The 18853-nt window shown below is 38.0% G+C and overlaps 1 protein-coding gene across 1 annotated transcript in view; it reads right to left on the minus strand.

Moving 5' to 3' along the window:
* Positions 1-18853, minus strand: part of gbe1b (glucan (1,4-alpha-), branching enzyme 1b) — a 144010-nt gene that overhangs the window by 21448 nt on the left and 103709 nt on the right. The window contains exons 13-14 of the mRNA XM_057350948.1: positions 15368-15552; positions 7462-7592 (exon numbers count right to left, since the gene is read on the minus strand). Coding sequence (XP_057206931.1) covers positions 7462-7592; positions 15368-15552 — 316 coding nt within the window. The remainder of the gene's footprint in view (positions 1-7461; positions 7593-15367; positions 15553-18853) is intronic.

Here is an 18853-nt window from a genome sequence, read left to right on the forward strand (position 1 = left end):
ATCGCAGCACAGTACGATATCGGTTCCACCCCCTGTGGATTCACACAGACGCCATGACTGAGAATCATAAAAAAACTTTAACCGGGAGAGAAATAACATGAAAAAAACGTAGAAGTCTTTTATAGCGAAGAAGTCTACCTTATGCAGCCGTACATTAATCAATACCACCCATTCCCATTAGACGTGTGTTAAAGTCACAAGGGACCGAAACGTGTGACAGACAGCAAAGAATGCAGCATGTGTGTATGCGCAGAAAACATAATAAAAGTATTACGGTGTGTGTGGACGAGTGCAGAACTGAACACACAAGACTTAATTCAATGTTCCCTGGCAAGCATGCCAGAGTAACAGTAGCGGCCCTCCAACTCAAATTGGCAGTTCGAGGCTTTTAGCAATTATGTTTTTTTTTTTTTTTTTTAGTATACAGATGCACGTCTTGGAGGCCAGACAGAGCTGACGCTAAAGCACTATAATCACTGGAGCCTTGAGGGACAAATGGGAGGGTCTGAGATCAAAGTCAATTTGTTCACAGGAGGAGAAATAAGGGACAAGAGGGTGGCAGGACTAAAGAAAAGCACACGTGTGATTGTGAAGAGGGTCGTGACAGTGTGGCTCTCTCGTGTTTGTAATAGCAGTAATGGCAGCTCATCTTAGAGGCAAACAGGTCTTGAGGCCGAGTGGCTGCGGTCATATTAGGATATTAGGAAGGATCTGAAAGCACTGTTTTGAAATGAAGCCTCTTGTAATGTGAGGCAACCCATGATCTTGCATTCTTTGTACCAAACACTGGGAACATGTTAATGGTGCTTTCCATGAATAGAGTACAAAGTAGGGCCTGTTTTTTTAAAGGAGTCATATTGCATGGCTAAAACAAATATTATTGTTTGTTTTAGATGCAATGCAATGTGTATACACCATTTAAAGTTTATAAAACGTTGTATTTTCCACATACCGTGCATGTTTGTATTTCCTCTTTGCCCCGCCTCTCTGAAACGCGCTGATTTTTTACACAGCTCATGGCTCTGAAAAGCGAGGTGTGCTATGATTGGCCAGTTCACCAGTGTGTAGTGATTGGTCGAATACTGCAAGCATTTCACGGAAATGTAACGCCTCTTACCATATTCGGAACATCAGGTTCCAAAGCAATTGTACTGACAGACAATTACGCCCACCTTAACTACGTGTAGATTTGGGCGGTCTTAGTCAAATCATGTCACGAAGTTACATAGATTCGCCGGGGTGTGGTTACACGAGGCGTTTCAGGCAAGTCTGGTTGAGCATTTGCTTTTAGATACGATGCATCTTTTGTTCCCACACTTTCATTTGTGCAATTTTATGTGTCTAATACATGCATGGGTAACTTATAACCAGTGTTGGGTAAGTTACTCTGAAAAAGTAATTAATTACTAGTTACTAATTACATATTGAATAGTGTAATTAGATTACTGTACAAAATACTCTCTCCAACAAGTATTTAGTTACTTATTACTAATTACTTTCTATGTCCTATATCAACCTTGATGAGTTAAGTGAATCAAGGATAGACATGAAACGGCTTATTTAATTCATTCAAATAAATCATATAAACTGCATAAAGTACTCTTATTAACTGACCAAAATATTACAAATGTGAGAATTCTACATTAAAGCACGGATTCTATAGTTAGACTTTGAATTTTGATGTTAATTCCACTATTGCACACACATATATTACACAAAGTATTTAGTTTAATTACATCAGAAGTAACTGTAATTAAATTACAGAAAAAATAAGAGTAATCCCTTACTTTACTTTTTCAAGGGGAAAGTAATTAAATGACAGTAACTAATTACTTAGTAACTAGTTACACCCAACACTGCTTATAACACACCAAAAACACAGAAAAACACGTATTTCCACCATATGACCCCTTTAAACAAATGATCAGTAAAAGAAAATGCGTAACCTTCAGAAAATGTTAATCACCAAACTCAGGAGAGGTCAAGCTAAAATATGCCTGATTTTCTACACTTTTATTTCTGAAGTTTGCATTTTTTTTGTTCTTTACATTTTAGGTTTTTCCAAGTTGTATTTTTAAGGGCTTTAATCGGACAGGATAGTAGAGACCAGACAGGAAAGTGTTGGGGTAGGTAAGGAAATGTATCCACAAATGACCTTTGAGATGAGCAAACTGCAGCTCCATCCCCGTTTCAGCACACCTGTCTGTAATTATCAAGCAACCCCGAACACCTTGATTAGATGGTCCAGGTCTGTTTGATTGGGGTTGTTGCTGAAGTCTCCAGGATGGTTGCTCACCAGGAGCAGGGTTGGAGACCCCTGGTCTAAATGAAATATAACATTATTACACAGCTGTTTTTTACTGACCAGCAGTCTGATATTTCTAACAAGCCAGAAAAGTAATATTACGTTATTGATGCTACTGAAATGTGTAGCGTGATAAAAAGATAACTAATAAAATATTTAAAGCAGCAATCTGTAACATTTCGGGTTAAAAATATAAAGTAATCTGTAATTTTATTTCAAACAGAGATGGCGATAGAGAGGCAAAGGTTACGGATTGCAGCTTTAATCTCAAACTAAATGTTTGTGCCCAAGTGTTTACTTATTGAGCCCTGCACGTGACATTAAAAAAATGTTTAGTTTCCACAATTTTTTAGCACATTTTGCTGTTTTTTAATCCTTGTTTAAGGTAAATCGTGCCAATGCTTTACTGATTAATTCTCGTTTTAGGTAATTCCTGCCCGAAATATAACCATCACAACTTAATAATAAGTAGCTGTTTATTAACATAAAACATTTAGGGCTGGACTGTGAATGTGAACTTGGTCACAGCAAGATTTATAAATCAATAAACAAACAAATGCATCTTAAGAAAGCAATGGACAAAACATAAAACATGGCCACGATTGACCTAAAATGAGGCAACAAATTAGTAAAACGTGCTCCCGTATTGATAAACCATGGGAACATTTCCCTATTCGTTGCCACAATATAATTATTTTTCACGCCATGGATGCATGGCTCACTTACTTCGTGGAAAGTGGTTGTGAATACGCTGGATAATATTTGGTCAGCTGGATGATACCACAAAACAAACCCCTTTAGGGAAATAAGACATTATTATCCTCTCAAAATGTATCAACCAACTAAACAGACAAACTAATCAAAATATTATATTAGAAAAAGCTAAATAAAAGCAACTGGTGATACTGTGTATGGCTGTTATACGACAAATACATTAATAAGCCAACTTATAGCAATTTCATCGTTATCAATAACAAATATGATTAAAATGATCAAATACAATTTTACACTTTTTTATATGATTTATTAACCTATTTATTTTATAAAGTCTTTCAGTTGTGAAACACGATGCTGTTTTGCCCTAGGAAAGCTTGTTATAGATTCAAGGAGGACTGGTGATATGGTTGAATTATTTAGAATAGCGTTCAAGTAAATGCCCCTGACAGATAATAGCAGAATGATGACCTGACACAATCGCAGACGCCTGTTGGCACGCGGCATATCAAAGACGCATCAGGCCTGCCAGGAAACACTTTCATGATACCCAGCCGGGATTTACAATACTCCAACCATCTGAACACATAGAGGCACATGAAGAACTCGCCCATTGAGAGACGAAGAGAACTGCGAAGATTGGGGGGAAAATTCATAGAAGGTTCGAGCTCCTGTCAGGAGCTGATGTCGACAGAATTGTAATGGCTGATGTTTGTGGTGGAGTGCTTAACTCAGGGGAAACGTTGTCTTGTTTTTTTGGAAAGGAGAGAAAATGTGGAAAAGAACAAAACTGCCGTTCATCCTGCTGAAAGGACATAGGAGATATTTCTCTATCTCTCTCTGTAGAATCCCGATTTATGACCACTTTATAAGCTTTCATAGTCGGCGCGTACCTGTGGTAAAGTTTCTCTTGTGAGACTTCACTTGTTTACCAAAGTGTGGGTTTTGCAAGTCCCGTCTGATGCTGTGTGTGCCCAGGCAACAATGTTTTTCACGGACTGTTACAGTACAATTCATTATTAAAAAATAAATAGCGCGTTAAAAATGAACACGTTTAATTATGGCCACTGAAACTACTATAGCCCAATTTTGCAAAGTGTTTTGCTGGACCCACAGAGAGCACACAAAATGGGTCAGCGTATAAGAATGCGTTACACACAACTGTTACTCACTAACAAACACGCATAAGAATTGTAAGAATATGTTTTAACCATCTCTAAATTTGCTTTCAATTGTACTGGATGTTTTAAAATAAAACAATTAAAATGAAATAGGTTGAGGTGGCATAATCCAACCTGATCACGTGAGAATTCGTAACTGTTTTACGATGTGGCTAATTGAATTTGTACAATGTGAATTCTACAAAAACGTACGATTGAGGTGGCATAATACAACCTGATCACAAAGGAATTCATAACTATTTTACGAGGTGGCTAATCGAATTTGTACGATGTTAATTCTACAAAAACGTACGATTATTAGAAAATGCAATACGGAAGCCCCTCCTCTAACCCCGCCCCTCCCCACACTTAATGTTACTGTCGCAAAAGTAAATCATACTAAAATGTATAAAAAAGATCGTACGAATTCATACGAATTAGCCACTTCGTATATTGTTACAAATTGCTGTGAGATTGAGTTGCATGAACCGGACAATAAATCGCAATAAAATGCCCATGCTCCCTGGTAGTGGGTAAGGCTTACAAAATATCAGATTTTCCCTACATGATCATTGTGGGGGTAAACATACGTAATGGTATTATCATGATATCTACTAAAATGTTTTAAAAATATTTAAATTTCGCTAACAGTCAAATTCATCTTTAATTTAGTTTATTTTTGCATTTTGTCTTTTTTTGGCCAATGAGAGAGAGAGAGAGATTCTTAAGGCAAAAATGTAACTTTTTTTTTTTTTACGATATTACGATATGTGTAGAATCAACACGGCATCACTAATTGCGGTTTTATCGTGGTTTTCACGATGCGGTATATTGTGACACCTTAAGGCAGACGTATAGTCCGGCCATCCGCGTTCGCCCGCATGACGTAATTTTAGTCATCAGGAGGGTCGGCGGTCGTTCCGCGTGCAGCCCATTTTTTGAGACCACGCGTACAACAGCGCATGCGTGACAAAATGTTGAATCAGCAGAGTCCACTCGGTGACGCACTGCGCATGTGTTGAAGTCGTTTATCCGTTTATATTTATTCTCGAGTATGCTCAAGAAGCTATGCGGAAAGTTCGAGATAGACACGGACACGGAAAGTACCCGTGGCTTTACTAGTGGGTAAGTTGTAACAACCTTTGTACCTACAAATCATGTACAAATGGCCCCGGGAGTCTTCCTCACAAAAGATTGACAAATTCAATTGCAAAGTGTATTGTTGCCGACTGCAGCTTGGTGATAAGCGTATGTTCAATGGTTTGGAAATAAAACAAACATATTGACTTCTAAATCCACTTTGTGTAACGTCAACGCTTTCGTCTGACAGTAATGTTTTGTTTTGAATGATCACAGTCAGTGGGCTTTACTCAGTAAATATTGATACATGCAATTAACAGTGATAATTGGATGAATTATTTTGCATATCATATCATGAATTCCATTCATTTTTGAAATGCATTGTATTACATATAAATATATAAATTGTGCTGTATTTTGAATAACAGAAAAAAAATCTAATTACTTCCAAAAGGTCTCAGGTCAATGTGAATCCCAATGCGAGTCCTTATTGCTATAAATCCTGACCTCTGTGGTCACGTCTTTATATGCAATGAGCTTTCATCTATGTGATGCTGCCTCTATAATGACCAATATATGTAAATTTCAGTCCCTCAGACACATTTCCCAACAATTAATCTAAAGATACCAGATGTTTTGGCTTTGCTTGACTCTGATGGTGCTGTCTACCAGAGCGCAGCGATGTACAGATATATATACAGTATATATATACAGATATGTACTGTATATGAGATTGCGTATTTGGATATGGCAGGGGTTTAATGAAAAAGCACTCCGGACATGTTGGGTCACACTTGTTTACCTCTTCTGACAGAATGGCACACTCATCTGTCTCTACCTCTAATTGGACGCTGTGCTTCAACTCCCATTGGTCGAGGATGGATAGCGTGCTGACACACAAACCGGCACACACACAGAGTGATTCGCTAGCGTGTTTACCTCTCGGGCTCATAATGACAGCTGTTTCTGCCGGTTCTCAGCTGTTTATATTTCAAAAGCTTGTTTCTCACTTGCCTGATAAAAAACTTCCCGTGGCATCAAACCAGGATGGAAAGTAACTAAGGGGCCGTTTACACGAGACCGCTTTCAACTGAAAACACAAAAAAATGTATGCGTCTTGGCCGTTCGTTTAGACGGAAATGGCGTTTTTGGAGGACTGAAAACGCAAACTTTTGAACACGGGTCTCAAAGTGCAACATTTTGAAAATGCCGCCTTTTTCGTTTCCACGTAAACTGCAAGACGGAACTCTCCAAGGACCTCACGCGCATGCGTATTACGAGTATAGCCAAAACAATATGGCGGCTTCCCATACTGTGAGCTCTCACTGCTCGACTATGTATTAACGTTTCCCCAGCAAAATGTGGATTTGCTGCACCAATAAGACCAGCGGAGACACACTATTACATTCGCCAGACTTTAAACACACATATACGTCGACCAACGGTAGTAAAAAGCAGTTTTGATAACGCTGTCATGTGTACGTGAAACTTTTCAAAAACACAAAGGAAAAACTTTTCCGTTTTTCATCGTGTAAACGTGGCCTCAAGAACAAACAAATCTGATTTAAAACACAATTGAAAAAAGTCCCCAGTGTTTAAATCCAATGGCTAACCTTTTAAGGTATGGGCTGCGTCCAAACTCCTATGTGTAGATCTGATTGATGAGGTTCTGCAGCTGTAAATACTTATTTACATTATCCCTAATCTACTGTATGATGTACAAACAACAACCACATAAACAAATATTATGTATCAGTATGATTTGTTAGATGGTCGTGGATTGCGTTAACATGTGGATCACATTAATCAATGTTAACTTAGGCTGAGCTGACAAAAATGATGTAAAGTATTTTTTTGTATATTAGAATAAACAGATATTTCCTGCTTTTTGGACAAATAAGTACCATCAAAATGTTGTCTGTTTTGTACCATACACCTCATATTTTGACGCTTTAAGTGAATTTGAGAGGACATTAAAAGCATTTATACATTAAGGAGTACATACTTTTAGTATAACTAGGCGAAGTGGGATGCAGCATTACAGCTCCTCAACTCCTGTTGCCATAATATGAGAGAGCAAAGTATGCACTGCACACTTGTGACTCTCAGGGGATGCAAACTGAGTGTTCTGATAAGTAGTGCTTTGTGCATACTGTGTATTAAGGAAGTATGCATACTCAAACCTACAGAGGTGAAGGATACTTTCCTGCTGAGCCCACACCCACTTTATAGCTGGTGTAGCTTTGGGTGGGGTGGAAGTTGAAGACGAAGAGGACATTTGCTCTCTCGAAGACTATCACCTTGTCTCCCTCGTGTTTGACACTGATGTAGGCCTGTGGCAGAAAGAGACAGAAATCCAAAAACCGATTAAAATGGGACTGCTTGAGATTTTTAAACACATGTTGTACTGTATATTTCAAGTGTGTCTGATCTGTAGGACATTGATAGAATCATGACGGTTCATATACGATGAAGTCATTGGTTAACGTGACTTAAAGATGTTTCCTTGCTTCATTCTACAAAGTACTGCAGATGACACGGTTATAACTGAAACGATGTGTGGCAAAAATGTTAATGTTGCAATGTTTTAGCTCATAAACGGAACATTTCTATTTAAAAAGCAATAAAAACCTCAGGGTAAATTTTTAATGAATGACATGTTGGGACAGCGTTTCACATGTGACGTCACATTTAAAGGGATACTCCACTCAAAAATTACAATTCTGTCATCATTTCATCACCCTCAGGTTGTTCCAAACCTGTATTAACTTCTTTGTTCTGATGAACGCCAAGGGAGATATTTGGAAGAATGTTAGCAGCTGACATTTCTGGGACATCATAGTAGGATTTTTTTGTTCTGTTGAACACAAAATGAGATATTTTGAAGAATTAAGGAAAGCAAACAGTTCTTGGGCACCTGCGACTACCATTTTAATTTTGCTACTATGGTAGTCAATGATGTTCTAGAAATGTCAGTCGCTTACATTCTTCAGATTTTTCATTTTTGGGTGGAGTTCCCCTTTAAATGTTTGAATTATTTTTTAAGAACGTTTCGATGAAGTAAATGTGATAATTAGCCACAATAATAAAACATGATATCAGTAATATAATTCACCAATAAGCAGCCATCTTTGAAGGTTTACCTACACATGGCTCTTAATGTATTTTGTATTTAATGTACAGTATGGTGTTGTCTTCTTGAACATCTTTGAACGTATGTATCTTTTGTAATAGCAAAAAGAAGAATCTCAACATTGTCAAAAAAGCATTCAAATATGTAGAAGACCAATGAACAGTTCAATGACTCCGATGAAACAAGAGACACATAAACAACTATTAAAAAATCATAAAAAATGTAACTGATCATCCAGGAAACATGGTACAGTATTAAGAATCAAAGGTATGGTAAATATGTTTGTAAGTTATCGTGTTCTGGACTATTATGTAAACATCTGTTTTGTGAAATAGTTTGTTCAAGGCAGTATTAAACTAAAATCAAAGCTCAACTGTCATTACTCTACTTAATTTTCTTAAATTATGAACATTTTTATGTACCAAACTATACATCCACGCACACACTTTTTTCTAAGAGTATATGAATTTGCTTGGGAATCAAACCCATGATCTTTGCACTGCTAACTTTAATGCTCTACCAGTTGAGCTACAGGAACACCTTTGCAGGATTTACGTGACTTTGAACATGGCATGGTTGCCGGACAGCTTGTTTGAGTATTTCCAAAACTGCCGACCTACTGGGATCTTCACTCACAATGATCTTAAAGAATAGTCTGAGACAGAATAAATATCCAGCGAGTGGCGATTCTCTAGGTGAAAGTGCCTTGTTTATGACAGAGGTCAGAGGAGAACGGCAAGACTGGTTTAAAAGCAACTCACTGTAAGCTGATTTGACCCAGCGAGCATATTTTATGTTTAGTCAAATTTCCAAAAAACAAATATCTCGAGCCGAGAACATTTTCAAAGCATCTATTCATTTGAGATTGTTATTCGCCTCCAAACACAGACCCTTCAAATACTCAACACCTGACGTGTGATGTTTTTATCCAACAGAAATCCAGACAACAATCTCAGGGGCCGGAGGAGCTCGCTGTCAGCCGCAGACGCCTGTGAATGATTTAACCGGCAGAAACACAGGTCTGTAACGTACCATTATGAGACATTATCAATGTCACCCTGCCCCATTATTTTTAGTGGCCCCGACAGCCAATTCGGTAAGTGAATATGAGGGAGAGATAAGAAAGGCTCACATCGGACAGACGGCAGATCCAGATGACACCTGTTCAGAAGTGAGCCGGTATATTTCGGTTTTACCCGGGATTCATCTGCATGGAGTTAAAGCTTATCCGTGCTAAGTTTATGCTTCATTTAATGCATTGCTGAGAGTACTGATGTTCTGACAGAAAATAGGAATTCACAGATGTGGAATTTCATATCAGTTTTTATGACACGTTTTCAAGACAAACTGTCTTGAAGCACATAATATTAATACAAAACAGAATGTTTTAATGCACTTGAGTTGATCATATCAGCATCTTGATTCTGAAGTGGATCGTATCATACTGAGTTAAAGGTTCAGTGTATGAAATTTAGCAGTATCTAGTGGTGAGGTTGCGAATTGCAACCAAGGACTCGGCTCACTCCACCCCTCCCCTCCCTTTCCAAGCACTACAGTGGCTGACACAGAACTAACATGTCGTCATGTTTTTGGTTCTTTGCTGAAGGAGATAACGCATTTATGAAACGCTCTTTAGGGCAGTTTGTCCGTTTAGGGCTACCGTAGAAACAATATGGTGAATTCCATGTAAGAAGACCCGCGGTGTATGTAGACAGAAATAGCTCATTCTAAGGTAATAAAAACACAACACTTCATTATGTAAGGTCTTTATACACCTCTGAAGACATAGTTATGTGTATTATATTGCATTTCTGTTAATAGATCCTCCTAAAAGTTACACACTGCTGGACCTTTAAATATCAATAACAAAACATTTTGAATTTTATAAATATGTTCGTGAATGCATTGAAGTGCCAGTTCTGGCTCACTTGGTGACCTCAGTGAGAAGAGACCAAATAAAAAAGATGTGTTAGTCTAGGGGTAGAATTTTGTTTTGGTTACAAGGTGACCTGAACATCCTAAAGCTATACAGATAACATAGGATTAAAATCAAACAACACCTTTTGTGTTCCACAGGAAAAGGTGTCAAGACTTAACATTGTAAACCCGAGGTCTGAGGATTACGGGTATCTTTTTTGGGTAAAAAAGTTTAAAAGTAGACACGAGAAGGTGAAGCAACTGTTCTCACCGTCATGATAGACTGGCGCCACACTGGCGAGAGGGAGATATATATTATAGAGTGCTGGAACTATATCCTCAGTCCATACACATACCGCTTTAATGTTTTAATAGAGTTTACTGTCACGTCTGGTTTTATTTTATAGCTAAATGTATGCTCAGAAATAAGACGGAGGCATCCGAGTGTGCCAGAAAGCTTGTAGCGAGCAGGTCTGGTCAGTACCGATAAAGATCGGTATTAATAATAACTAGTTGCAGTAATACAGTTAAAATCATCTTGGTTGGTGCAGTTTAATATTACACGTAAATGAAATATAAATATGTCCATTAACATATATGCACATTTATTTACAAACTATAAAATCAAATTGCATGTTGGTCTCATTTGAACTTCGTGTCTTGCCGAAAGGAAACTTTAGGCGTATTTACTCTGACTCATGTTTCAAACCTGTATGACCTTGCTTCTGTGGACCACAAATGTTTTTTTTTTCCATTTACTGGAAGTGAATGGAAACTGGAAGCGTCAAGCTCCACAGTGATACAAATGCACTTTGAAAGCATCATAAAAATGGTCAAAATGCTTCTGGCATTAAATTCGAAAGCCTAATATGAATGCTTTGTGTGTGCAAGTGGTCAATATATCATTTTTATTCACTGTTGAACCTGACAAAAGATAAACATTGTAAACATTATAAAGACATGTATGGTAACCATACTATAAATCAAGTATAAATGTTGCCATTAGTTACTTTAATCTTTAAAATGTAGTTAAACGTTATGAACACACAAAAGAAAGTATTTCGCTCTGTAACAGAAGCAATATTACAGTGAGAGTAATTTCATGGCATCAGATTATTGTCCTTCAACTGATGTGTTTTTTAATGGCCAGTATGACATCTGAGAGCAGGATGGTAAAGAGAAAGTCTGAGCCTCAGACATCATGCCTACGGACCGTTGGCTAAACGTCTGATGCATACGGCAATGGGAAACACTTCACCAGACTCGAAGTCGTCCTCCGATTGGTTGAATTCTACAGGATTTCCGGGAGACGTGCGTGTCGCGCTGTTTAACGGTCTGCTTGGAAACAACACAAAGCTGTCTGATCGAAGAAGTAAGCTGTCATGTTTACATCGGTTCCAATGCGGTATTCTCAAAAGTAGGTTCACGGCATAAACTCATAAACATTGCTGTTGTTAACTTTTGACATGTTCGTGAATGTACACCGGTCTGTTACTGTGGGGACATTTCCATGCCCCTAAATATGACACGGCACAAATCGAAACGTGATTGGTTGCTTTACCTCTCTGTCTGCTGTCTTCTGCCTAATATTAAACAAAAACATTTGGTTGCACCTACATTTTTCAATTACAGTAACAGACTTTCTTTTAAAATCACAAAACTTAAACAGAGCAAACTGAAAACTGTAGATTTTTAACATTTTGAGTTGAGGCCTGATGCAGTGTTAGTTGGTCGTGATTGTTTTTACAATTGCCATGTTGTGGTACCATTAGCCATTTACAAAACAAGAAGACTTCATACCTCCATGAACTCCCGTGCCAGCCAAGCAACTGCCATTGAGATTAAACACAAACAGACAGCTCTTAATAGGTCTGGCCAATGTTTTGTCCAAGCTCTGCGATTATTACTTTATGAGAAATGGCCTTATTTTAAAGCAGAAAAACGGATATCAACCAACTACTTCAGAAAGTCCCCGAAAACTAGAGCATTTGAGTTGCACAGTGTCTAGACGTCTTGTATACAACCTGCTATGTGCAGCTCTGGACATTCTGTAAATAATATATGAGCACAGGCCCTCGCAGGGAAAGAGAGAATGGAAAATAAAGAAAAAGAGAAATCAACACAAGGAGCTGGAGAGAGCAGAGATGAGTTACTAAACACCAGCACTGTTTACATCACGGTGGGAGATCTGTAAGATTTTTGCACCGAGTAAACAGGCTTTGTTAGGATTGCAGCTTTAGCCTTTTGAATGCTGCTGAGATGAAACTTCAGATGGGCAACCGACTAAATTTATAAATGAACGGACAGTGAACGATATATAATTTTGGTGCCAATATACAATTAAGCAGTATATAGAATTCAGAAAAACAACAGGAAACCGGAGGGCCTGTTTGTCTGACCAATGGAACACCAGAAAGTGTTTGGAAAACCTGTTTGAAACACATCATTTAAATTGAAACGGCCTAAAAATCTAAAGATGTTTTCTCAGCTATGTCACAACGCGTTTGTGCCTGTACATATTCCTCATTTGTATGTCCCTAAGTTCTGCCCACCGGACTGCCCCCAGTCTCCATCCACATACTGCAGAAAGAGCAGCTCCGCTCTGGGGAGGGAGACCATCCGATGGCACCCGCCAAGTAACAAGCGTAGAGAATCTAAAGAGCAAAGGCGGGAATAAAAAATCCGGTCCACGAACGCTCCACTCTCTAGATACTTTGTATCTAGAGAGTTGTGGAGAGAGAGAGAGAGAGAGAGAGAGCTGGGAGTCTGAGCGGGTGCCAAGGTTTCTGTCGATTATCTACCCTGGGAAAAGACAACGATGATACACAGCAATTACAAACAACCAGACACTCAAGTCATGCTCACAGCTCAGCTAATCTTTTTCTAAAGACTTCTCATTAGAAAATACAACTAGTTTCTTCTTACAAATAAAAGGAAATACAGGTAACAGGTTACAAATTAAAATAAATTTGAGTTCTACATTTTATTTATTATTTTTGCCTTAATATTATTACTTCATTTTTTTTTTTGTTCTATTATTAAATCTTTTTTTATATGGCTCACTAAAATTGTCAGTGTTTGGGGCAAGTACTGTATAAGTACCAGGCATCTCATTTCTTAAACATAATTAAACAAAATCTTCATTAAAAAAGCCTAAAACAATTAAACTGAATATTTTGGATTTTTTTATTTTGGAAGTTATAAATTATGTTAGAATTTTTTTTCCTTTTTTTGTACATATACTTGATGGCCAGAAATAATGTAGTGTAATATATGCCTTATTTTATATTATATATACATATATGTGACCCTGGACAACAAAACCAGTCTTATGGGTCAATTTTTCCAAATTGAGATTTTTACATAATCTGAAAGTTGAATAAATAAACTTTCTATAGATATGAGTTGTTAAAATAGGACAATATCTGGCTGAGATACAACCGTTTAAAACTCTGGAATCTGAGAGCGCAAAAAAATCAAAATATTGAGAAAATTGCCTTTGAAGTTGTTAATCAGGGGCACTGTGGCAGACCATCCACTCACAAAAATAAAGTTTTTATATATTTAAGGTAGGAAATTTACAAAATATCTTCATGGAACATGATCTTTACCTAATAGCTTAATGATTTTTGGCATAAAAGAAAAATCAATAATTTTGACCCACACAATGTATTTTTGTCTTTTACTAAAAATGTTCCCGTGCTACTTAAGACTGGTATTGTGATCCAGGGTCACATATATTTATTTATTAGGATTTAATCAAAGCAATATAATAGAAATTGCAGTAATAATACAAATAAAAAAAACAAATGAAAAAATCATAAAATTGTAACTGAAATCATATAATCAAGTGAATACTTGAAGAGAAAAAAAAACCCACTAACCCTCTTTCTTTCTCTCAACAGGTATTGGTCTGGCTTTTGTTGAAACTAGTAACTTTGTATTAGCACCTATTTGCTCCTTTATGACATATCGCTTATTGCTCCCTGAACTCTCTGTAAGTCGCTTTGGATAAAAGCGTCTGCTAAATGACTAAATGTAAATGTATATATATAAAAAACTGCTTTATTCCAGTTTTTAGATGAATACCTCATTTTCACTGTGGTCTTTCCGACTTTTTGGATTTTATGTCTTTCATTTCACTCCATGCTCTTCTCTTGCCATAATAAAATAATATTCCCCAGACCTGATGTCTATGAACAAGAGCTTTGAAAACCTTCTTGCTTGTTCTTTCACACATAATTGCAGTGCTCACGTGTAAAACAATGTGGAAAGGTCACAGTAAACCCCAGAAGAGATGAAGCAGGTGTAAGATGTGCTGTGATCACAGGGGGAAGTATTCCTGAATCATTTAGCCTAACATCTAATCCCCGCCAATTCAGCTCCACAGCGTCCATTTGCATCATCACCCTGCTGCTGGTCACACCGGTGCGCTAACCGGCCGTGACCGCCAGAGAACATTTTGTCGCCTGTGTGGTAAAATCTCAACGGTCCCATGTCGTGCTCTATATTGAACACCAAACATGCTCTCATTGCCTGTTATTGCACCAGGATTTCACATTTAGCGTGATCAGACAAAACACTTCATGTTAGAAACTCATTTTTTGATGTCCTCAGATGCTGTCTACCAACTCCCTTCTCCGGTTTTTTAATTTTCATGGCCCCGCATACATAAATCAATCCATTCACAAGTCCATTGCGACGCAAGGGTTGAAATGACACATACAAGCCCGATATGTGTTTTTCAGGTAATGATTCATACACAAATCCTCCACATGGTGAGGTGGGAATGTGTTTAAAAAGCAACCCGGTAATGACATCGCGGGGCTGGTTAGGGACTGATAGCGGTTTTACTGAAATGGCAGATGTTCTGGTGATGGTTCAGCTTTTATGTGGCATATAAAGGGAGTTAGATATAATGAGAGAGAGAGAGAGAGAGAGAGAGAGAGAGACAGAAATAGAGAACATGGAAAATGACAAAGTCAAACAGTCAGACAGTGATAATATATGCAGAGAAACAGACAAACGGAAGTGAAGCAAAATGTGTTTTTCTCTCACCGGGGGTGCGGCCAGCCAGCCGTATTTGTCCTCGGTGCGGTTCATGTCGCGATCGAAATTGTAGAGCTGCTTGTAACGCAGGCGGTCCGTGTCCACCAGGTTGAACTGCCGGCGTGCGTAATGGTAACTCTCGTTGTTGCCGACTCGTGGGAAATCCAGCCATTCCGGATGGCCGAACTCATTACCTACATATCAACACAAAAGAGAGGATAGTTATGATTTCTTTCCTACAGGTTTAACTGACGTAAGCTTTAACAAGACCGATTATCTAGCAATATCAGGGACTAGCCCAAAAATTAAAATTCTGTCATCATTTACGGTGGTACCCATTGGCATCTATTGTACGGACACAATACAAAACACAGTTTGAAATGAATGAGGGTGAGAAAATGACAGAATTTTCATTTTTGGGTGAACTACCTCTTTAAACCTGCAGCACAGCATGGTATATACATAAGAAGATGCATACATACACTCACCGACATCTTCACATGTATATTCATGAATCATAAAAGCCCCTTTTAATGGCTGGCAGAAATACAGAATTATGCAAGCGGGACATTGAACAAAAATGTCATGAAAACACTCCACTGAAATACTCAAATCCTCAAATGAAATGTTTTTTTCCGCCTGACACTGTTAAGATGACAAGCACAACTATCAGGCACTTATCTCTTGCTCCAAATAAACAAACAGCACCCATCTTCTCAGATGTCAGCATATCTAATTGATAATTTAGCTTTTTCAAAAGGCCACCTTTCAAAAGCCACCATTTGCACATTTTGAGTTATTATTTATTTGACAGCTGACTGTGAGAAATAAATAGACACTGTAAACTGGTGTCACTCCGAATCTACCTTACCCCCCACCGACTGCCCCATAGCCAACAGACAATTCAAAGCAGCTGACTAAACACGCTTCCATTACCAAAGCCAGGAGAGGGGAAACGTGCATCTTCAAGATCTGTTCCCAGAGCGGGGTTTTTTTTTTGCATTTATTTTCTAACAAACGAATGAATGCTAAATGAATTCACTAACCTACATTCTTAATTCCTAAAAGAACAGAGAAAATACTGGAAACACAGAAGCATAATGAAACAGAAAGACAGATTTGAATAATGCATTATGAAACACAAAATGACCCTGTCTGATGGTTAAGAGGTAAAAGAAAGGATTGTCCGTTGAGGCATTTTTGTGACATTACCCTGTAAAAATATGCTAAGTTTGACGAGGTTAGCTGAAGATTTTTGTATGAACATTATAAGTTTATATTACACCGTGTCTACACCGGACAGGAGTGGTTGTCATGATTCTGTCCTTCTTGTAATGAGTTTTGTAGTTCTGTGGACAGAGTCGCGACAGTACCATGTCTTTTGTGCTTGTTTTGTTATGTGTGGAAGACACGTGGCCATTGTGGTTACTTTGTGCCATGTGTTTCTCCTGTCGCGTGCCTTGGCCCCACCCTCTTGTTGCCCCAGAAATTCTCCCCATCAGTGTTTGATTCCCGTCACCTGCCCGTCACCTGCCCTATGTCATTATCCCTTGTTAGTGTTCCCTTCATAAAGCCCTAGTATTCATTGTCCCATGTCGGTTCATTGCCGTTCATGTGTCTACTCACATGAGTACCTGCCTCCGTGTTGTCTTGTGTGGATTCCCTTGTTCCTGTTTTGTAGTACCCAGTCGTGTTTTGGACTTATTATTTCCCTAGTGGGAAGTTTTAGTTTGCATTCTTGTTTTGTTATTCGTATTGTCCCCATTGTGGGTTTTTGTTTTATTTAATAAAAGTATTTTTATTTAACCCTTTGTCTGCCTGTGCCTGGGTTCTGTCCAGTATCGTGACAGCAGTGTCATGAGAAATCGAGTCTCCTCTCGAAATTTATTGGCTGAAAAAACGTCTAATGGGTACTCTTTTAGCGCCTGATTGCAACTCTTATAAAATTACATTATGATGCATGTCACTAAAACTTAATAAAAAAATATATTTTTTAAATTACCATTAACGTCTTTTACATTAGGTGATTCATATGCTAGTATATAGATGAGGCTGTAGGTAGTGAAATCAAACAAATATTGTTCTTACTGTTTTAGTTAACTTATGTATGAACTAGCATAGCGTAAAGCTATGTGGTTAGATGGTGCTTGCACTTAATGTTACCGAACATTTACGATGAAGCACAATAATCTGCAATGTTTTATCTAAGCGAATTTTGTTATATTATTATAATTGTTATTATTACTATTTATTGTTGTTTTGTTGTTGTTTAGTTTAGCAAGTGAAAGAACTAACATCTGTGGAACAAGCTAACATAGCTTTGGATTGTTCATAAAACAAGATGTTGTAATAACAACTTTTTAATCAGGCATTTTATAGCTAAGTGTGGTCAAAATGTAAAATTATTTTAGTCCTAATATTTTGATTTTGGTGGTTCAATGTAAGAATAGTTAAATGAACACAAAAATGTTTATATTTGACCCAAGAAGGGTTAAAACAACACAACATTTTGGGTTGAAACAACCAGGTCTGGGTTCATCCCTTTTCGACCCAACGCATCGTTGAAAATAATGCTGGGTTGATAAAAAACTGTTTTGAGATGTTCTACTGAAAAAAAGTAGAACATCCCCATGAAATAAAATTTAATATATTTTTTTGCCTTTTGTAATATTATGACAGTGACGAACAGCAAAACGTACCCTGTCAAAAAACATGTGTCAGATTTATTTCAATAACAAAATGAAAAACGTTCCATTGTAGTTCTGTTCACATACCAGACTTAAACCAAAGACATCTGGTTATGATTCCTGTATCTACATGATTTTTGCAATAAATTCCAAAACCGTCCTGTATTCGATCAGTGTGCATTAGCTTTCATGGGTCATGGACTACATTTCCAGGCAATGCATCATAACAAATGTATCTAGACGTCACTTTGAATAACATCTGCCGAATGCAGGGCCGAAAAGGCCTTTTCTGTTACTTCTGACCCGTTTTTGTAACAAAACACCCTGAAAACAACAGGCCATTCACAGCATCTCAACAGAAGCTCACAGCGTTCTAAAACTATGAGGGCACGATGAGCTCACAGGGACTGGAGCAGATGGCTGTGGAGATCTCAGCCAGGGCTGGAGAGGAGAACGAGGGAATATATCTGCAGGCCGAGCGTGAAAAAAAAGAGGGATGTGACAGTCTTGTCAAGCGGAGTGATGAGAGAATGAATCCGTCATCGTCCCGCACGACAACATCGTAAAACAACAGTCGGGTAATTGAATTCAGAGGAGGCGAGCAGGAGAACAGAAGCAAAACAATGGTGATGAGGGGCGATGTTATTCAGAAGGAATGGCGAAAGAAGAAAGACGGGAACAAAAACCGACGTCTGGATGAGGTGAAACGCACACGGAATGAAGTAGCTGTGTGAGTTGTGTCAAATTTGAAGCTTGTGTCAAAATTTTAAACGACATTCATTTGCAAATGTTATACTTACTGGTCATA

This window comes from Triplophysa rosa, linkage group LG14, assembly GCF_024868665.1.
Source record: "Triplophysa rosa linkage group LG14, Trosa_1v2, whole genome shotgun sequence".
Lineage (NCBI taxonomy): Eukaryota > Metazoa > Chordata > Actinopteri > Cypriniformes > Nemacheilidae > Triplophysa > Triplophysa rosa.